General features: G+C 36.5%; 3 protein-coding genes and 1 non-coding gene across 9 annotated transcripts; 3 read left to right on the forward strand and 1 right to left on the reverse strand.

Moving 5' to 3' along the window:
• Positions 1 to 188: 188 nt before the first annotated feature.
• On the reverse strand, positions 189 to 7,694 carry LOC111806458 (cyclin-T1-3). 6 transcript variants are annotated; one of them, XM_023691785.2, is made up of 7 exons: positions 7,499 to 7,693; positions 6,024 to 6,581; positions 5,804 to 5,885; positions 5,127 to 5,261; positions 4,574 to 4,749; positions 1,062 to 1,207; positions 189 to 483 (listed from the first exon to the last, which is right to left on the reverse strand). In XM_023691785.2, exons 2-7 carry the CDS (start codon positions 6,578 to 6,580, stop codon positions 452 to 454), a joined length of 1,128 nt encoding a protein of 375 aa, XP_023547553.1. In that variant the 5' UTR covers position 6,581; positions 7,499 to 7,693; the 3' UTR covers positions 189 to 451. The 6 variants fall into 6 exon arrangements, 4 of the variants coding, with proteins under 4 accessions (XP_023547553.1, XP_023547552.1, XP_023547554.1 ...); XM_023691784.2 differs by having other exon boundaries at positions 6,024 to 6,585; positions 7,499 to 7,691; XR_015423187.1 differs by lacking the exons at positions 189 to 483; positions 1,062 to 1,207 and adding exons at positions 2,699 to 4,127; positions 4,241 to 4,413 and having other exon boundaries at positions 6,024 to 6,585; positions 7,499 to 7,694.
• Positions 7,695 to 9,213: 1,519 nt separating this feature from the next.
• LOC111807333 (putative membrane-associated kinase regulator 1) lies at positions 9,214 to 10,304 on the forward strand. The gene is given in 1 exon segment (XM_023693010.2): positions 9,214 to 10,304. A coding segment is annotated over 1 exon segment (1,005 nt). The 3' UTR covers positions 10,219 to 10,304.
• A 5,196-nt stretch (positions 10,305 to 15,500) lies between these two features.
• Positions 15,501 to 15,574, forward strand: TRNAV-AAC (transfer RNA valine (anticodon AAC)). Its single transcript has one exon. It is a non-coding gene; the product is annotated as a tRNA-Val (tRNA).
• A 1,244-nt stretch (positions 15,575 to 16,818) lies between these two features.
• Positions 16,819 to 17,868, forward strand: LOC111806416 (uncharacterized). The gene has a single exon (XM_023691726.2). The coding sequence runs from the start codon at positions 16,874 to 16,876 to the stop codon at positions 17,630 to 17,632; it is 759 nt and encodes a 252-aa protein (XP_023547494.2). The 5' UTR covers positions 16,819 to 16,873; the 3' UTR covers positions 17,633 to 17,868.
• The last annotated feature ends 4,858 nt before the right edge of the window (positions 17,869 to 22,726 follow it).

Here is a 22,726-nt window from a genome sequence, read left to right on the forward strand (position 1 = left end):
TTCAACGAACCTTTTAACTTTTTTTTTTTCCTTGTCAAAGATAATTGAGCTATGCTTGATATTTACCCCTATCTAGACACCGTGCTTTATTCTAACATTATGGAATAGATGTATGACGGAGCGACTTAAATGAAAAAAAGAAAGGAATCAAAAGCCAATGACATTTAAAGGAGAGAGAGAGCAGAGCAGAGCAGAAGCGAGCATTTTCGTATTACCATCCGTTCGCCAATTGAATACAGGTCTTCCTAAATTACTTCTAAACCACAGTTTTGCACATGGAAATGAATTGAGAACAATTCATGTTAAAACTACCAACAGTCACTACATAACCTAAGGCAACTGTCAGGATTTAACCATTTAAGACTGACGTAAAATCTCATAAATATGTTATGTTTACCATCATTGCACATCATTTCACCGGACTAAGCTTCATCATTATCGAGCTTTCACTTTAGAAAAGCTCCATCAACTGCTGGGCCACATCTGCATTTTAGCATGAGTGAAAAACAAACCACGTCAGAACTTGGGAGCTTCGTTTCAAAGACAAACATTGAGATTCTAAAACAAGCCCCTGAATAACTAAAACAAGAATATTATACCCACAAAATTCTATCCTTTCAAAGCCCATGCCCAGAGGTTGGGCTCAAGAGATTGTTTTCAAAACTAATATTCTGTTTTCTACAACAAATATGGGTAGTAACTTATCTTTCTAAGAGAATTTCTCCTACTTTTCAATAGCTTATTTCCATGGATCATATGTTTATTCTCATAATTAAATTTGCTCTACTAAAATCCCACTTGTAAGCTATCCTTTCCAACTACAATATAATCTTGAACTCGTGATCATAACTATAGAAAACATCTTTCAATAATAAAAACATATTGAAGAAAAAAGATGATATCTCAAACAAGGCTTACTTTTTGCTCTATAAACGTGGCTAAGACTTGAACACAGGTTTTTAGGAGTGAAAATAAAATGAAGAAATGGTTAGTGTTATCTTAATTTTTAAAGCAATCACATAATAGGACGTGAGAAAATATTCAGAAGTTCTTCAAGGTACCTTGGAGAATAGCAGGCGTTGCTTGGAACTCTTGCAAGATATTTTGATAAGGAGCAAAATCCACATGCAGTAGCTTGGCAGACAGATATGCAGCTCCAGCAGCTATCTGATGGGGCTTAAACTGAAGCCAGAGTGAGCTCCTTAGCCTAAAAAAACCACATATCAGCCTTGCATACAACTGCCACAACCACCATCACTTGTTGAAGAACGCATCAAACAGTTAAACAAACCATCTGAGTCCATTACTAAATAGGATGGGAATGTCTAACAGTACTTCAAAACAAAAAACTACATCAGCTCCAAATACACAATTGTATATAACAATAAAAACTAAGAGTAGGAGCAAAGTAACTTTCAAGCATTCACTTCAAATGAATAAAAGTAAATCGTTTTTTCTTACCAACTAAAAAGCAGCAACTCAGGTAGAATATTTCCAAGAATCTCTGGAAGAGTGCCGATAATATCATTATCATATGATATATGTTAAACCCCATACACAGAATACATCAGACTCCCAGGTAAATTTGGCAGCAGAGGCTTTTGATTCCAGAGACTAATGCAACCCAAACTAAAAGACAGGAGGTTGTGGCATATTGCAAACAATCAAACTTCTCAAAGCAACCCACCATCTTCAGCTTAAATGACGTAAATGTTGATCTGTACTGGATAGTCATCAAGCACTCTCATCTCATCGTGCTTGAAAGCATGCAAGCTAACCCCACTTACAGATACAACCCAAAATTCCCACCGTTGTACAAAATACACATGAGAAGAAAATATAAATGTTCCACACACACATATATATTACATGTGCGTATATAAAGATGTACTGGACTGTTCATTACATTTTTCTGTTATCAGCATGAGTTGTTTTGTCAGTACTCTGTAGTGAAGAGCTCGGATTTATGGAAAGTTGCTCTGATTTAAGGCAATTTGCTCCGAGTCTTTAGGCCAGGACATGGTTTCAACTGACAAAACTGCCTTTCCATGGAAAGTTGCATCTATTGTAATGTTTGTAACTTAAAGATAATTTTGCTCGGTTTTGGGGGTAGGACATCGTTTTTCTCTATTTTGGTGGGTGGGCAGGAGAAGGTGGAGTTTCTATGGACAATGCTACCTTTACACAAGCAAGAAGATCACATTTATTTCATGATCGTGATTCTAATGATGATATAAATTGAAACAAACATCACCTGAGTGGAATTAAAATTCACGATTTCTAAGTACAACAAATTGAATGCAAAACCTTGATGTCACTGAATATTTCAAAAGTTTACACCTTCAGGATTTCCTAAAATCATAACATATAAAATGACAGGTCAATATATAAATCAGAACAAAGAAAATTACAGATTCATTCAAATAATGAAGCATCCACTATGCATTGCAAGATGAAATAGGCCAGACATACATCTTTACAACTACAGAACAGTGCTGGATTTTTACAACATACTTTAAAAAGTTCCACAGCCATGAATAACAGAATAGGCTAATGAAAATAAAAGCCAAATAGAGAGAGAGGAGTTCAGTCCTCCATAGGAAACAAAATGAGGGAAATTGAAACAGTCACAAAAGTTTCAAAATTTTAATAGCTTACAAAATCCAGGGAGGCCAAAATATCAAGCAAACGGTATTTATTTGATAACGAGCAAAAAAAAAAAAAAAAAAAAAAAAAAAAGACAGATAAGTTGAAAGTCCAACATGATGATTGTTAACAGAGTTTAAAAAACCATGGTTTCTTAAACATTCCAAAATTGCTAAGAGAGGTAGATATTTACATGATTTTAAAAGATGAATGACCGAAAGCAGAAGGAGCAAAGATTACACCAAAAAAGAAGATGTGAAAGTGCAAGGACAAAAATGAATGGAACTCCTACGAGAAGAGGGAGAAAAAAAAGAAAAAAAAAACCATAAAAAATTTACAGATCAGCAAATAAATTTCAAAAGCAAACCATCCCAAAATAATTGTATTAAATCATTTGTGTGAAACAACAAAACTTAAGGTTTCACTGCGATGGAAACAAAACACAAACGACAGAAAAAAAAAAAAACATCATCTTCAAAAAAATAAAGTTCAAAAGGTTTCAGTTATATATCTATCAATCAAGGATGGGATAAAAGGGAAAATGAGGCATACAAAGTAATGGAAAAGAACATGCTGGCCGCCTATATAAGAATGCATGCATTTTATATTCTCTCCGTGGGAGGGGGAGAACCAAAATCATTTTATTTTAATTTTTTGTTGATCTTCCACAATTTACATTCCATGCCTATCAAGATAACCCATATCCCTGTTCTGAATCAGCCCATCCTGAACCAGTTATAGTAACGCCACATTTTAAGTTCCACCCTCCCTGACTCAAAATGATTAACAGAAAATACCAAATGATAATTCACCAAGCATAGACAGCAATCAGAAAATAAACTTACAAACATAAGTAGGCCCAAATTTAAGTTTTCAATTGAAGGGCTGCTTACTTGTATGCATGCTAATGGAACATCAAGAACCTGGTGACTAAACATGATATTCGAGTCATATGGACCACTTGAATCTTGAAAAGAAAGCCCAATTTTTTCTTTTTTTATAATAGATCTAAATCCATATTGTGACTTCTTCTGTGCTAGATGTTCATCCAAAGAGGTTGATCAGAAAAAATTCTCTACCAGACTCACTTGACCATCCGTCATTGGGAAATAAGAACAAAGTCAAAATCATTGGCAGCGGTTCTCTAGGTTATAAAGGTAATGGATAGCAGATTCAATTCCACACGAAGGCCTTTCTGAGTCAAAAAGTCCATAAGGAAATGACTTCATTTCTTTAAAGGTATAGGAAAATTAATGGCCTAGAGAGCACGCTCCGGGGAGAGGAGGAAAACTATATATTCTTGTTAAGAAAGGATAGAAAGTGATCCAGTAGGCTCATTGGCAATCATTAGCACCAAGTACCAAGTTGATGGGGCTTATTCATGGTTAAATTTACTTCACTTGTAAAACAAAAGTTTCGAAGAACAGCATATCAATCCGCCAGATAAGTATATCAAATAGGCGAGCATGCTAGCATAGATCCTGCAAATTATATGCACGCCAGAAGAATCAATAATCCACAGTAGGATAAATGTGCAAGTGTAGCTTGTTCTAACAAAAAAATAATTGACACAAGTGACACACCATTTTGATACCTAGAGGGAAAGAAGATCACCAGTGCATCCTCTTTTGTGCCACAATGAACGCCAAAATTCAAGAAATTTGTCATTCCATTGAGGTTCTTGCACCCACATATCCCAAATCTAATTCTTAATGTTACATCATTGACCTACTTTTCACAATTGCAAGGACATGCTTGCTAAATAGACTAGACAATCCAGAAAGATTACTGTAAGCAGTTGCAAGGACAAAATAATTGCAGAGAAGCAATAAATTGCAAGATCTCTATCTTGCAGGTACAGAGATATTGCCTGTTAATTTTCTTAAAATTAAATGGACAGGTGGAATAAATAAAGTGATGAACTTACCCTTCACTGATCAAGTTCAGTGCAAGATTCACCAACATTGACTGTGAAAGACCTATCTTATTAAGAACAGACATAAGAGGAGCATAGGGATGTTGAACGTTGAGTTCAAAGTTTAGAGTAGTCAGTATCAATTGCTCAGCTTCCGTTACTCTTTCACGATATTGCTCAAACCAATCCTGTTCAAGATGCATACTAAGATGTCATTACAATAGTATTTATAATTTGCAAAGAAAAAAGAATCATGAACAAAATTGATTAGTATCTAAGCAACAGTATAGTGATTTTGATAAGAACTATAGTTTAGTGATTATCACACTCTTAACGATTTATCAGGACTATTTATTATAGTCCTATCACTTGTCATATTGAAACCAATGGATGAACAAAAACATATGGACATTGGTGAAAAAGAGGAAATGAAGGTTTTTTATCCTCAGAAATCATGTGATTGTATTCTAGAATATCTTTGTAAAAAAGAACTTCACGAAGAACAAGCTACATGCAGGGTAAGCAAGAGAATATAATAGACAATGAAAATTCGGAGGATACTCACAACAGGAAGCTTGAAAGATAAGAGATTAAAATCCTGTTTGTGCAGAATTTCAGATGAAGCTCGCAAGACATTGTTCAAAGGTCGTGGTGTCTCCTCGGATTTTGCAGCAAGGAAGAGTGCAGAAGTGGCAATCAACTGAAACAGTGGTGAGTAAACAAAATTAACCAATTAATGCAAAATAATCACCTCATGCAACAAGGGTGCAAAATAAGTTGATACAATCAATATGAACACTAGATTGGTATACTATATGATTTCTGCTCAAATTAGATGACAAAAGAAAAAGATCATCAAATATGCACTTCTGTTCCACATAGGGATATTGAAAAAAACAGAATAGGGGGAATGAGAAGAGGATAAAATAGTGGAAAAATTCTCAAATCTATATCTTTGACAACAGCAACAAATGTAGGCAGCATAAAGAACTACTCTCTCCAAAGGAATTTCATTAACAGAGATATCAATCCATAGATTTACAAGTTTAATCTTGCATCAAACATAGAATCTAAAAGTTAATTATAGTTCAAGAGTAATGAATGTAAACATTACTCTTCTAGACACTACCAAGCCTTTACACAAAACAAACATAGAATCTAAAATTTAATTATATTCCAAGAGTAATGAATGTAAACATTACTCTTCTAGACACTTGCAAGCCTTTACACAAAAGAACTTACAAATCTATCATGACAAGCATGTGATCTTCGAACAAAAAACCGATGGCATAGAACCATTGCAGTGCCAATGGTAGTCTGGGGTCTGCAAATAACAATGACTAGTGTTAACAATCCACAAGGCTCATAAATGAGAGGAAACCTCAAATATAATTTTACTGGTAAAATAATAAATAAATGCATTCCCTGAACCAAGTAATTATCATAGATTTAGATTACTTACAACTCAAGGTGCAAACCAAGACTCTGAAGGAAGGCACAATATGTGTACCGCAGATGTGTTTCACGTAGTGTGTCAATACCATCTTTTCTTGAAGGTGAGCATCTCTCAATCTCATCCCTGGACATGAAAGAAGGCTCATCATCATCCATTATTGAGCGATCTCTTTTACAGCTGGCAGATGTAGAGACATCATAGTTGGATCTTGGAGGAGGGTGGACCAAATTGCTATAGATTGAAGGTCCATGATCATATGTCCGTGCCTGCCAATGGTACCTCCCACTATCCTCCCAACGTGAAGCAGAAAACTTCCTCCTTTTAAAGGACTGATAGTTATGAGGCCTGATGGAGTTGGAAATAGCAGGCCTCGCATAAATAGACCTATCAACCGGCTCTTTATACTGTCCTGAGAATTCAAAATGGTGGCTATAGCCATAATCATAATAATTGCTCCTACTTGTCTTCTGACAGTGGTCTCCGACATCATATCGATTCATGGTGACCCAGTAATCATCATTAGCCATTCCTCCATGAGAGCTGAAATTCCGAACACGAGACATTCTTCCTGAGCAAAATAACAAGACACGCACAAAAAAAAAAGGTAAGTAAGAATATCACATTGCACAGAAAACACCCTACCCAAAATCGTTCAAATTTGACTACTATTTGGAGTTGCACGTATCAATTATTTCATTGTGACTTAGGACAGAACAATAGACTACTATAGATGAAATAGAGAGGAGAACTCAAGACTTCAAGCTATTTTTATCAATAAAAGTTACATAACAACTGAGCATCACCATTCAAAAATTCTGTTCTTTCTTTCATTAACAGCCCCTTTAGTTAATAAGTTCATTACACTACAGTTTACCCATTTTTTCTCAAGTTTACAAAAGAACAGAATCCAATAAAAAAGTTCAATTTGATAGCGACAATGACAAATATTTGTTCTAAAAAAAATTCCCTAGACGTGTGAGCCATAAATTTTCTTAGGGTGGAGCACAATTTTACAATCGATTTTCTCTTTAACATATAATCTCTCAATTTTCAAAATTCAGGGGGCAAAGTAGAAAAGCCTAAGACGAACTTAGATGGGGCAACCCCCTCCTCCTTCTTCGCTCCACCTTGCCTGCTGAGAGCCCCCTATCAAATACATATTTTGGGTACATGAAGGTCACAAGTTACGTCAATTGACGACGAAACTTTGCTCTCAATGCTCACACAAAATTGAGTGATAGGAACATACATATGCATGTATCTGACAATTTAAAGGATACAAACGTCACATATTGGAACAAGATCTTGTCTAAATCATAAAATCCAGGAAGAAAGCAGATCATATATCACATAATACCGCGAAAACTATCATCAACAAGCTCCCGTAAACGCACAATCAAATCCAGGCCAAATATCAAGAAATCAAGGGGAAAAATCATCAACAACAATAACAAAACCAAAATTAACATCAATTTTTTTACCGAAACAGATGAGAGGAATCCTGGAAACTTATCCGTGATCCTGTTGCAGTAGCGATTAGGAGAAGGAAGAAGGAGAGATGAGAAAATTGAAGCAAAGGAAAGAGGAATATGAAGCAACGAAGAAAATGAGTTCAGAATTGTGAGGGAATCGGAAGCTGTTTCAATTTAATCCAAATATTCTTGGTGGGTAATGAGAGCGTCTTTTTATTTATTTATTATTTTTTTCTTTTTTTCTTTTCTTTATATAATAATAATTATTTTTCCTGTGATGCCGTGACGGTGGGGTCCACATTTCCACCCAACCCTAAAATGGAGCGTCTACAAAATGGGCTGGGCCAGGCTCGGTTGACAAATTGGGCCAATAAACTATAAAAGCCCATCTTCAAAATTACATTTTAAATTACATAAATGGAATTTTGGATTTTTTTTTAAATTCAATTATTTAAATTAACAAATCAATTCATATTTGGAAATTTTCATTTTACATATTTTTCTGTTGATTTAACGAACGATATACATTAAAAATATATTTTAGAACCCGAACTCGATGAGAATACAAACTACATATTCTATTTATACTTGTAAATCATACGACGACAGTGTTAATTTTTTTATTAGGTACTTAATCACAAAAGAAATCAAGAACTCGGGAAGTCGAAGTGAGTTTAGCTCAATAGTAATCGAGATGTACTATTTCCTTTTAAGTGAGATTCAAAAAATCATATTTCGCTTACTATACTGAAAAAAATCACGTACAAAGAAAAACAAGTTATTAGTTTTTTTTTAATGTATTTTAATCATGGGTGAAAAGAGTTCACGAGTATAACTCAAAGATGTTCATTTAATCCAAAAAGTCGAGGGTTCGTGGGAACCCATCACGTTTAGGGCGAGCAATTTTCATTTGGGGAGGGACAGACGAGAGATTTCTCTCCATAAGCTAAACAAGGCCAAGGAGGAAAAATATTTCACATCGTCCCGAACCAAAATAAGACTTTTATAGGCCGAGGAAAGCGGCTATCCATGCATTAATTTATCCCGACTCCATTTTCCCAATTGTTACATTTTAAAAATATCATAATAAAAAATGACAATACAGATGTTCATATGAGCGTATAACTAACCAACACGAATTATCCAACTCAAATCATACAAATTGGATTGGGTTAGATTTTATTTCGATTTGAGTTGTATCAAATTTTTAGAAGTCTACTTTGTAAGTTTGTTGGAGAGTGGAACGAAACATTCCTTAGAACCGTGTGGAAGCCTCCCTAGTAAACGTGTTTTGAAAACCGTGAGGCTGACATTGATACGTAATGAGCTAAAGTGGACATATCTGCTAGCAGTGGGCTTGAATTGTTACAAATGGTATCAGAGTCAAACACTAGAGGTGTGTTAGCGAAGACACTTGTGAATTGTAAGATCTCACATGGTTTGGACGATGAAATAAAACATTCTTTATAAATACTCGACACCAAGGATACAAAATACAAAATGGGCTAAAGTGGACCCTAACGAGTTTTCCCTAGGTGACTCTCCAATCCCACCATTGACCACTGACAGCTGTTTTGAGCAATTCCCAACCCCCCATGAAGGCGACTAATCATTTTCACGGCGGCGCGTGTCACTCACTCACTGATCTCACGCGTTGCGCTACTACTCTTCTGTTCACATTATATCACCACACTTTCTGAGTGTGTGTACGTGTAGCAGAGACGATGGGGAAACGAACGACGAAAAGTTCGAGATCGCAAACGTTACCTTCATCGCCGTCGCATTCTATCTCTTCCTCTTCATCATCCGATTTCGAATTCACTATCTCTGTTTCACCTCGTCAAGCCTCCACCGCGCTCTGTCCCGCCGATGAGCTCTTCTACAAAGGCCAGTTGCTTCCTCTCCATCTCTCCCCTCGCCTCTCCATGGTCAGAACGCTCATTCTCGCTTCCTCCAGAACGTCGTCGTCGTCTTCCGAAACCAACAGCACCACCGCGTCGCGCGATTCCACCGAATCTCACTCCTCCTTCAACAGCGGCATTCTTCTTTTCGCCGATTGCGATTCCTCTTGACCTAGCTCCGTCACTGAGGACGACGAGTGCAGAGCGCGATTCGGTTCCAATACGGTGAAGAATCTAAATAACAACAACAACAACAACAACTCCAATCCTAATTTGCAGATTCCGATTAAGAAGAGCAAATACTTCTCGATATCGAAAATTTCTTCAATGTTTAGAAAAGAATCGACGAAAAACAATCCAGAGCCTCAAATTGTATCCGGATCGCACATCAAGAAAATTAGCTCCTCCGCGAAGGAAGTTTTCAGGAAGTATTTGAAGAAAGTCAATCCGTTATACGGAAAAAATTCACAAAAGCAGCAACAGCAACAGGAATGGACGACGAAAACAGATAGATCTAGTAAAGAGGACAAACCATCAAACATTGAATTTTCAGGCAGCAACTCCGGAAAAGAAAGCGGATCGAGAGCAGTACCGCACTCATTTTCCGGTAATTTGAGATATCCGAGAATAAGAACCATAGCCTCGAGTTGTCCGTCATCGATTAGGTCATCGCCGAGCCACTCCGGGATCCTATCGTCTCGGAATATGTATTCGAGTAGTAGGACGAATTACGGCAACGCGTCCTCAACGGAGGAGTTGCAGAGCGCGATTCAAAGTGCAATCGCTCACTGCAAAAACTCCATGGTCCAAAGCAAAGGGCGCCAATGAGTAATTTGATTAACGAAATAATTAACTAACTATTTCTTTCGCTAATTAAGTGTTAATTAATTAATTTTTTTTTTTTTTTTTTTTCCTATTCGACATTAGGATCAATCAACTCTTTGTGACTTAAGTTATTTTACTAAATTTTATTTTAAAACTATAATTTATGGATTGTAAGATTTATAAAATTTATTAGAAAGAAAATTAGAATATATTTAAAGATTTCAAAGATTTTGTTATAAAATTTTAAATAATTCTAAATTCTAACTTATTTATTATTTATTATCTCAAGATATATCATAATTTATATTTTTCTCATTTTTATATTAGAAATAATTTCTTTTAAGTTAATTGATTTTATTATTTTTTTAATTTCATGATCTATTCTTATATTTTTATTTCTCAATTGTTAAAAAATGTATGTATTTAATTGTAGTTTTATGACGAACTATATTAAGATATTATAATTTTCCCTTGATGTTGTTGACAATGAATTTGTCTTTTTACATAGATTGATTTGTTTTTACCAGTGAACCTTAATATCTTTTATTTAAGATTTATCCAATAAATAAAAAATTTAAAAAAATTAATTTTTTTTAACAATCTGACAAACTAACTCGAGAATAGAGAATTAGATTGAGTTGTGAAATTTTTTTAGTTGGATTGGGTTACCCATCCAATCAACACGAACTTTTGAGTTGTCCATATTGAGTTCTATCCATAAAATTGCAAAAACAAACACATTATCGTCATAAGGCAAATAGAAAAATAAATAAATAAATAAAAATAATAGAAATATTAAACATGTCTCGAGCCCACATGGAACCTAATGGAGGCTTAGGCACACGTGGGCTATTTACACCTCAAGCTGAGACGGAGTTTGATGTAGCGGTTGAGACGGAGGCACATGAGAACTATTGGCTCCAGGTAGTCCCATCACACTTGAGTCTAGATTTTCTTTTGTACTTATATTTTAAATCATGTATTTCATGCCTTCTAAATAGTTTGATCTTGTAACCGTGTATTTTGGTGGTGTTTAAGTGTTTTAAACTTTACCCATTTTTACTTATTTCCTAGTTAGTAAGTAATAGTCTACGGCTCGAGTCTCTCGAAAAGCAGGTCGTTATAGATTGATATCAAAACCACTCACCAGACGATGCAAGACACTGGTCGAAGTAAGGCTAGACCCTATCCATAGTAGACACATTTTTAAAACTTCGAGAAAAACCCTAAAACGAAGGTCAATATCTAGTGGCAATGAGCTGGAGCTATTACAAACACACCCGTATAAATTGAACTTTCACATTATTTTAAATATTAAATACTTTTAACTAACATATAGTGTTCTTTTATGGTTTTCGTTAGATCAATGAGTTACATCATCACGATAATAATATAAAGAGTTTTCAATTTCGGTTATAATGCGATACAAATTATTAAAGTTGTATCGTTTCAATTATAACAACTACCATATATCGAGAGTAGACTTTGCAATCTACCCTAGTACAAATCCATTTACTCGAGTCCTCGAGAAACATTGAGATAAACACATTTGTTTTTTTTTTTTTTTTTTTTTTTTTTTTTTTTTTTTTTTTTTTTTTTTATCGTCTTAGAACAAGGTCAAATCTATCAGCCCAAAATATTCGAAATTTGAAAAGGCTCGGAGGCACATCTATAAAAACACCCGAGCTAGAAGGGCAATAAAAAAACGACATATCGCTAAATATTAAATTTATTGGCTTAAGAATTAATTATTGTTTACTTAGGAAATTATTAAGTTAATAATGAAAAGAGGATCTACTAAAACTACACATCATAGCCTAAATAATGCATTTTTTATAATTAGTATTCGTTCATTCCACGGCATTTCAAGTTTATGAGTATGGGCTTCCCCTCAAGACTTTAAAACGCGTCTGTTAGGAGAAGGATAAATGGTGTTTTGTTCTTCTCCCGGACCAATGTGGAATATCATAATCCACCTCCCTTTGGGCTCAGCGTCCTCGCTAACACTCTTTCCTTCTTCCAATTGACGTGGGACCGCCATCAAATCCACCCCCCTTTGGGCTCAATATACTCGCTGGCACACTTTCATTCATCCAATCAATGTGGTACTGCCATCAAATCCAGACATCACAATCCAACCCCCTTCGAGCCCAGCGTCCTCGCTAGCACTCTTTCTTTCTTCCAATGGACCGCCATCAAATCCACCCCCTTTCAGGGCCCAACGTCTTTACTGGCATACCGCCTCATGTCTATCCCCTTCGGAGAACAACGAGAAGGCTAGCACATCGTCCGGTGTCTGGCTCTGATACCATTTGTAACGCCCCAGATCCACCGCTAGTAGATATTATCCTTTTTAAGCTTTCCCTTTCGGGTTTCCCCTCAAACCTTTAAACAACGTCTGCCAGGAGAAGGTTTCCACACTGTTTGTTCTCCTCCCCAACTAACATCGAACATCACATATAAATTTTTTAAAAAACTAAATTGGGTTAAGGGTTTGAGTATAAAATTTTACAGACAATTGAGTGGGTAGCAATTAAATAATTAAGGGACAAGATATTCAATAATTAACTGAGAAGATATTTATTTATATTATAAAGTTGTTGTGATTTAAATATTTCATTTATTATTTTAAATACCAGGTGCTATATTTAAAGTAATAATTAATATCATTATTTAAAAGGGGGAAATGGAGTTATTGTGTTTCCACTAAGAAAGAAAAATAATAATCCAATTTATCCAAATCTATTATTTAATCGTCAATAAATGTTGAATATTCATTTTAAATTTCATATGGATACAAAATGTGACACGTGTCAAATTTTGCATTGCATAGCTTTGAATCACGTAGTATGACATAGAATGACACGGATTAAAAAAAAAAAAAACGATAAAATTTTATTTTAAAATAACACAGTATTACGAGCTAAATTAATAAAAAATATCTTTGAAATGACTCATGTTGGTATGTGAGGATACGACTGGTATAATATTGTCCACTTTAAGCATATCACTGTCCACTTTAAGCATGTCACTTTAAGTATAAGCTCTCGTGATTTTGCACTTTAAGTATAAGCTCTCGTGATTTTGCTTTGGGCTTCCGTAGAAGGTCGACTGGTATAATATTGTCCACTTTAAGCATGTCGCTTTAAGTATAAGCTCTCGTGATTTTGCACTTTAAGTATAAGCTCTCGTGATTTTGCTTTGGGCTTCCGTAGAAGGTCGACTGGTATAATATTGTCCACTTTAAGCATGTCACTTTAAGTATAAGCTCTCGTAATTTTGCTTTGGGCTTACTTAGAAGGTCTAGGACTTCATCATCCAATAGTCTTCACTACAAATAAGTAATATAACCATGTTGCATGGGAATATCGAGGTCATTAGGTGTCAAATTTAGATTCTAAATACTGGACATGAGTCGTTACAATGATGTTATGGATGCCTCCCAGTGGCCGGGAATCATTCAAAATTAAAATCCGGATTAAAACGGTAAAATATTATATTTATTTTAATGATTAATAATTGTTTGGTCTTTAGAGTGAATTTAAAATAATAAAAAAAGTGATTAAACTATTTTAGAATTATTTTTAACAAAAATAAGAAATAAATTAAAAAACTTTTTAAAACAACAAAAACGACGACGTTTTAGAGATGGCAGATGAGGAAGCGGGTTCGGATCCGGGTAAACGGATAGGGTAGGGCAATACGGCGGAGAAGACGGTGGGAGTTGACGGAGGAAACGAAAACCAGACATCAGAAAATGTCGGAAAGGATCAGAAAAAGGATCAGAAAAGTTGAAAAGACGGATCGGAAAAAGAAGAGAAAAAAACAAAGAAGAAAAAAGGCGAAAGGAATTGGGATGGGACCATTATTCAATCTGTATGAACGGAAACCTGGAGGTTGCGAGGCGAGGAAGGGGCCGGGGAGGGGGCGTCCGGCCGCCGTGGGGCCGGCCTGGTGGTATTCGAAATTCGTCTTTGTTCTCTGCTCCCGTCAGCGTCGTCAGCCTGGCTGCCCTTGTTATAATAATGATGATACTCATAAAAAGCCCTAAAAGATGGTGCAGTTTTTGCCCTAAATTGGGCTTTCATTATTTCCTCAATTATTTTACCTCTTTTTGTTTTTCAAATCCCATTTTTTTAAGCAACAACCTAGGGTGAAGGAGGTAGGGGCCATTATTCAATGTTTATATAAATATCAAATTCAATTCCACGTTTGTTCGGGTCTACGGTCTGACTGTATTACCTAGTAGACATGTGGTAAGAACCCACATTAGTTAGAGAGAATAACGAAGCATTCAAGGGTGTGGAAACTTTTCCTAGTAGACGTGTTTTCAAAAACTTGAGGGAAAGCTTGAAAGGGAAAGCTCAAAGAGGACAATATATGCTAGCGGTGGGCTTGGACTGTTATAAATGGTATTAGAACAAGGACGCTGGCCCCCAAGAGGGGTAGATTGTGAAATCTCACATCGGTTAGAGAGGAGAACGAGAGGAGAACGAAGCAATCTTTATAAGGATGTAAAAACCTCTCCCTAGCATACGTGTTTTAAAAATCTTAAGGGGAAACCCCAAAGGGAAAGTCCAAACAGGACAATAGTTGCTAGTGGTGAGCTTGGGTTGGAGTTGGACAAAATTACGTATACATCTCTATTGAAACGATTCTCTTTTATTACACATTTTCCTCACGGTTTTATAGAATTTTACTTGGAACGACAATAAAAATTAGGGAAAGGGGTGGCACACATACCTCGACTCGGATATAAGATTGAGCTTGGTAGGTCGGTTGCCTTATATATTGAGTTTGTTCGAACCTCCTCATTTTAGTTGTCGATGGGGGCACTCTCAAAGTTAGTTGCATGAGTGATCCACGTTGTGTCGGAGGACTTACATGAGTCGTGGCCCTTTAAGCTCTAAATCTTCCTCGAATGAGCAAACTCACATGAGTCGTGACCCTTTATGTGTATTAGTCATGGATAGGAGCAATTATGCATTGTAACTTCGTTAGCCTTATACTTATGTCACAAGACTTGACATTATAACCTATTGTTCGACTCAACCTTAATTTTGTCAGCTTCATACTTACACAACTAACTAAACAATGTCGTAAAATTTTCACTCTCGTCAATTTAACGACGTACTCGATTATTTATTTTCTATAGATTTATTATTATTAAAATATATATATATATACATATATTTTATCGATCATCATAAATTCTTTAAATTATAATTAAATGGAAAGTGGTCTAATTTATTTAGAATAATTTAAATAAATGTACCCGAACAACTGGTGTCGTGGTGTAGTTGGTTATCACGTCAGTCTAACACACTGAAGGTCTCCGGTTCGAGTCCGGGCGACGCCAATATTTTTTAATTTCGTTTTGGGCCATCTGTTCAGGGTAATGGCCCACTAAGGGCCCACAAAATCAAGTTTCCGTTTACGTGTATATGTTCCAAACATGACCCAAAAGAGTTGACTTTGACCAACAACCATTAATACTTCAAATTAAAAAGGGCTTCGAAATTAGAGAGGAAAAGGATTTATAATTAAATTTGAAGTATAATGACAAGAAAGCCCTTGGTTGGGGTGGAAAATGGCATAAAAAACCATGAGAAGAGAGGAGGTCAAGAAGGGCAGTCTCAGTAAATTGAATAATGTAGAACTAATAATCCCACTGCTTGAAAATTATAAATTAAAGAAAAAAAAAAATTAAAATTACCTTTTTCTCCCCATTTTTCCTCCATGTTTTTATAGCTTTTAGCCAAATTTATGAAGCTTTTGGAGGAGGATTCTAATATGGCATCACTGACACGTACACGAACACTTGTAGGATATAACGTCTTTTATCTTTGAGGTTTAAATAAAAACAACAAGATTTTGACTGATTACCGAAAAAAGGTTAAAGTGGTTAGATATCATTACCTCATTCGTTAGTAGCTAACTAATAGTTTTGTAGGGTATACCATCTTTTATCCTTGAGGTTTAAATAAATGAGACAGCTATAAATGATAACAAGATTTCGACTGATACTAAGAAAATGTTGAAGTAGTCAGATATCAATGTCTCCTTCATCAGTAGCTAACTAATAGTTTTGTAGGGTATACCATCTTTTATCCTTGAAGCTTAAATAAACGAGACAGTTATGAACGACGACAAGATTTCAATTGACAACCGAGAAAAGGTTAAAATGGTCAGATATCATTGCCTCATTAGCTAGTAACTAAAAGAACTCATATTTAATCCGTGAATATAAGTATTTAGATAAACACAACAACCTAGATCATTCAAACCGATTGATCGCTAGTCGATGACGTGGAAGAGAATAGTGATTACATTGGGTAAAGAGGGTCTTTTTGTCAGGTAAGCTCCCTAGAGGCGTAGGTGTCCATGTGCTGTTGGCTTTTCATATCATTAAACTCAACTCCTTAACCTACACCTTTATTAATCTCTCCCCCTCCCTCCTTCAAACAGCTACTTTTCCTTCACAAATTTGCAAACACCTTGAATGCTTCTATCTATAAATCCCCAATTTGCAAGCAAACTCAGCTCAATTATGCAACTTTCCCATCTCTGACACAATCATTTTTCTTTCCCCGTTTCCCGGAATCCAAACACCTACCTAGAGGAGGGAAAAAAGGAACACCCACCTAGAGAGAAAAAAATGGTTTCAATAGGCAATGGTTGTAGTGTTGTTCATGGATCAGCTTCATCAGAACCAAATTCCAGTCCTCGGATATCTTTCTCTTCTGAGTTTCTTGATGAAAACGACTTCATTTCCATCACTCCAAATTCACATCTAGAGAGAGAACAAGAGATTTCTGAGAGACAGAAGAAGGACAGATCAGAGAAGCTAGCATGGAGTGCTGATTTTGAGTTTCTTTCTAATAAAGTTAGTAGTCACTCCATGATTACAGCTGATGAGCTCTTCTTTGAAGGGAAGCTTCTTCCCTTTTGGCAAATGCAGCAAGCAGAGAGGCTTAACAAAATCAGTCTGAAATCTTCTAAAGATGTAGATAAACAAGGCTTGGTGGACATAGAGGTAAACAAGAAGGCAGAGAACAAAGTGAATTGGTTACTCGATGACGACCCGTCACCGAGACCGCCAAAATGCACTGTTCTGTGGAAAGAATTGTTGAGGTTGAAGAAACAACGCGCGTCGTCTGCGCTATCACCATCTTCTTCTTCGTCTTCGTCGTCGTCGTCGTCTTCTTCCAAGTCGATGGCTGATGCACCCAAAACAGAGGAAGGGACAACAAGAAACAAAGAGAAGAACATTAAGAGGATAAAGAAGGGTTTGGAAAGGACAAGATCAGGCAGTATAAGAATAAGGCCTATGATTAATGTGCCAATTTGCACACAGCTGAAGAGCAGTGTTTTGCCACCCTTATTCCCACTTAAGAAAGGAAGATTTGATAGATAAGAAGACGAAATTAGTAGCTAAAGTCAGCAGCTCAAGATCTCATCAAGTTTATCCAACATGTTAATCTCCCTCTCTCTATTGTTACATTTCTTGACAATTTTAAACTTTCCGTCTGGGTATGCATTAATGTTGGTTGTTATGGCGATGGATCTAATAATCTACGTTTGTACGTGCTGACCTCTAGTTTTTGTTTGTTGGTATTCCTTGATTAATCATCTTATGCTTTTTTGGTTCGACATACCTTTTTGGTGTACACTTCGTCTTTGTCCTCCTGAATAGCAAAATTTGGAAGTGAACAGTTCAACGTCACATGCCGGATGCAGCATCAACGGATCAGTGGGTCACCCACATTTCATTACAATCCAATAGCAGCTTTCAGAATTTGAACCTGGGCCCAAGATTATCTTCAATTGTTAAAACAGTTCATTATTCTTTTAAAAAAAAAAGCATTAGATTTCATAGTTAAATGATTCAAATAAATGGGTAAGTACATGTATGCAGGAACCTGAATTGCTTTCTGTAAGATATTGTTATCGCCCACTCCACCATTAGCTGATATTGTTTATTTTGACCTGTTATGTATTGCCGTCAGCTTCGTAGTTTCAAAATGCGTTTGCTAGAGAGAGGTTTCCACATCCTTATAAGGAACGCGTCGTTCTCCTCTCCAACCGATGTAGGAATCCACCCTTTGGAGGTCCGGCATCCTCACTAGCACAACGCCCGATGTCTGTCTCTAACACCATTTGTAACAGCCCAAACCCACTGCTAGCAGATATTGTCTGCTTTGACCCGTTACGTATCACCGTCAGCCTCACAGTTTTAAAACGCATCTGCTAGGGAGGAGGGGAACAAAACATCTCTTGTAAGGGTGTGGAAACCTCTCTCTAGCAAACGCGTTTTAAAACCATGAGGCTGACGATATAATAACAAATCAAAGCGGACAATATCTGCTAGCAATGAGTTACAATACTGTGATAGCTCAATGATCTCCCACCATTTATGAATTCCGAAGCAGTGAAGCAGAAGCTGTATCTGCACGTCTGACATTAATTCAGAAGAGTAAGCTTGTTTCAAAGTTGAATTAATTTCATGTAGAGGAGATGTGGGTAGAGTAATCTATCAGACGAGGCTTCCAGATGGGCAGGAAAAATGATTTAATAAAGATGAGTACAGATGAAACAAGGAAAAAGCGACAAATAAGGAGGAAGCATACTGATACAGCTAGGCCTGGATGACTGCAACAACAGAGTGGATCAGCTATAACACCCACTAAAGTAAACGACCAAGGGGAGGGAATTCAACGGGAGGAACAGAACCACATCCTAATACAGGAAACATAGGGAAGCTGAGAATTCTTTATCAAGCTCAAAATCATATAAATTAACAATACATGAGCAATAATTGCACAGAATTAAGGAATGGGAGAATAGTAGTCTCGGTCTGTGAGTACATGGGCTGATTGAACGTGAACAATAAATCACTAAATAAAGTCACTTGAGCCATCCGGATATGGAACCTCGTACAGTTTACTACAACAAAGAAGGCTAATGCGTAGGCCAGTTTCATTGAAGAACTCACAAGGCAAAATGTTTAACTGTTCTTCCCCAAACACTACTCTTTACACGAGCAAACAAGTAGCTTTAGAGAAACAAAGTTGCTAAGAAGGGGATGGCGGTCCCAATACATGGTTTCATGAAAAAATCTGATCAACCAATGTACAAAAGTTTTTGGGTATTTCCTTATTAGTAAGACTTTGAGGAAATCAAGCCAAATGAACAACAGATAAATTAATTGCTGTTAAATTTACCATTCAATAAAGAAAATGTTCATCAAGTCATGAAATCAACAGAAGATACTATAAAGTTTCCAAATTCTTAGAAATTTTCTTTACGAATAAGTAGGATAAAGGCATATAAGATGAAGCAAAATAGCAGAGAAAAGGTGAAAAATCCTACAAAACTTAAAGAAATGGGAGCGTTGATCAAACTGTATGATATATCAAGGATGCAGACCAAGCGAGGACAACAATTATGACAATTAGTTATTCATCCAATTATTTTGCCTCTCAAACTCAACTTTGAACTCAGAAGCTACAAGCATTGTTTACATCTTTTCATCAACATGCAGTAACCAAACAAGACATGGCTACTACTTATGTCATTATGTGGCCTAACTTACGAATAAAATAATGAGCGGTGGGCTTGAAAAGATCTACATTTCTACTATGCAATCAGAAGAATGAAAATTATACATCAAGAACTTTGCAGCACTGAATCTTTACTATAGATTTTAGGATAAACAACAATCTTTACTATAGATTTTCATGAGCCAAGGAACATCACTGAATCTTTAGCAATAAAATCATACAAGTAGACATACAGTTCCCTCAAGCAAGGCAAAGTTCCAAGTGACAATGAAATCTCACCACACTGAAGTTATTATCTTCCAAATGCCTATTCAAGAACTGCTAAGTGAGATAGCAGATGAATCCAGAAACAAAATTGATAAATAAATGTCAAACACTATATTCAGGGAGCATACTCTGTCAAGAACTGCTACGTGATAAGGATCCTGAAAGGTCCATACTCAAAAGGTTTCTGAAATCAGGAAAAGGGAAGCAGTTTGTTAACATGAAGTGAATATGAAATATAGAATTCAAAAGCCATAAAGAGTTCAAACTCACAAAGTAACCACACGAATTCAAGAGCCTTCAGAACATGTAATTCCTGCCCAGCGATACTGATGGTTGAAGCATGGATCTCCAATCCAATCAGGTTGGGAATTTTTTAGACTCCTTTTTACTCCCTCAAGATTGATAGCCATGATTAGTAGACAAGTCAATGTTATGATGACTACAACTAACCTACAATAAACATCATGAAACCAGCAATGGAAAGATCAGACATACTATAAAGGAAAAGGAAAATCCATGTGCAAATCATGAATGAAATGAAGGACCACAAACAAGCAGTGGCTAGTAAATTAATATGTCATTTTCTCTTCCCTTACTCCCCCATGCTTTAATAATTCTAGCTTAATTTCCCTTGCATTCACAAATGGCATAAGCACTCACAAGGCCTCAAAAATGAATTCATTCTAATTACATGATTAAGTTCAAGTTGATCTCCTCTTTCACTAAAATCAAGAACAAGCTATGAACTGCAATTAGGTATAGACCCATATGCTTCCATGAAAGATGGTTGGCGCGCGCATAGACACGTATAAAGCAAACAAAAAACAATGAAGTTACATACCATCTCTTACAAGAGTTCTTGCTGCAAGGGGCACAACATGAAAAGGTTTTCCACCATGGATCAACGGGCCAAGTCTTGACTGGGGAGAGGGAGCCACCGGCTTGCAAAAACAACATGATCATTAGCAAAGTATAGAGCAATGTGGCCTCCAATTGTTCCAGCTTATCATTCTTTACCTCTGTTTCAAATAGCTTAGACGGGTCGAGATTCCATATACTAGAGGCAGATACAGTTCTATTGGTTACGTTCCAACTGTTATTCCCAAATGGTTGCCAAAAGTGATCAAACTTGAAAAGAAAGTAATGCAAACAGACGCAAGATAATACATTTGGAGCACCGCAACAAATTATGACAAAAACATATTCAACTCAGTCCCCTCTGACTTTTATCTCATTTCAAGAGATTGTTCTTCAAAGTTTACCCATTACTGCTAAAGTATAGAATCATAAACATGGCAAAACATGGCAAAACCAAGAAAGCTACTTGTCATATTTAAATCCTGGCTACTCATGCTTACACCAAAAACAGTCAATTCATGCCAGAAATAAATGTCAAATTGTTGAGCCCCCTTTATGGAAAGTCAAAAGAAGCATTCAATTTTTTCCCCTTTCCAAAACCTACCGCAAGTTCGATCCAGTGTACCCAAAATTGTGTCTAGTGTCACAATTCCTCTCTTGCCCGTGAACAAGTATGCAAATCGTAAGTTGCTGACAATTTGGATGTATGATTGAGCTTCAGTCACATACACCACTATATTGACATGAGAGGAATAGTAAAAACCTATCTGCACATTAAAGCAAATAAAAGAGGTTTGAAATGGTCACACGACTAAGGACAATACGTCTTATACAAAGTATGATCGGGACTAAGGACAATACGTCTTATACAAAGTATGATCGGGACATCCGACACACAGCCACAGACAATAAGTCTTTGACACTTTCCAATCAAACAAAAGCCAATCAAACGCAAGCCGCAGTTAACAAAATACCTCATATTATAAAGAGAATCCCCCAACAACACAACCTCCAAGGCAGAAGTAAAAGGGGGTCGGGATCCGTATACGTATTGGAGCCAATGCACACACTCATGGATTTCCCCTAGGCCTCAAAAACACCCTCGTAATACGACGCCAATCCCCTGCCAAAGTCCCCAGAAGTATTTACCACGCTCCAAACAGTCTAATCAACAATCTGATCGAAAACCGGCGGGGAATCAAGGCCATTATCTCCGCCGTGGTAATACGTCATTCAAACACTATACTCTCCGGTACAAAAAACAGGTCCCAGAATATAGCAAAATTTCCAATTAAGAGCCCTAGGAAAGGAGCCGACAGTGGAAAGCGTAGGATCAAGAACAGAGTTAGTGATGTTCCTGTTGATTTCACTTTTTTCGTCGGGTTTCCAGATGCGGCAGTCGAGTTTCGTCGGAGCAGTGAAGCCGATATCGATGAAAAAGTTGAAAACAGAGCAGGAAAGTAAGAACAGGGAGAAGAAGAGAGCAGAGATGAAGGATAAAAATGGCGCACCTCTGAGGGAATGAGAAGGAGAGGAAGAGAAGGAGGAAATGGGCCATGGCGGAAGGAGAAATCGTCATACAAGAAAAGAATAGGGACGGCGGCGGAGTCTGATGCCGGAGTTGAGGAAGAGGAAGGAATTCGTTTGAGTATCCATTTCATCAACGCGGGAAATCATGAGTCAGGTCAGACATGGCCGTTATTATTATTATATTTTTAATTTTTGTTTTATGTTAAATTAGTCGTTTCCGATACAAAATTGAAATTTAAATACATATTAGATAATTTAAAAATTATAGTCATACGGCTCCCTCCCGAGCTTTC

Source organism: Cucurbita pepo, chromosome 12 (genome assembly GCF_057944985.1).
Source record: "Cucurbita pepo subsp. pepo isolate OVF chromosome 12, ASM5794498v1, whole genome shotgun sequence".
Lineage (NCBI taxonomy): Eukaryota > Viridiplantae > Streptophyta > Magnoliopsida > Cucurbitales > Cucurbitaceae > Cucurbita > Cucurbita pepo.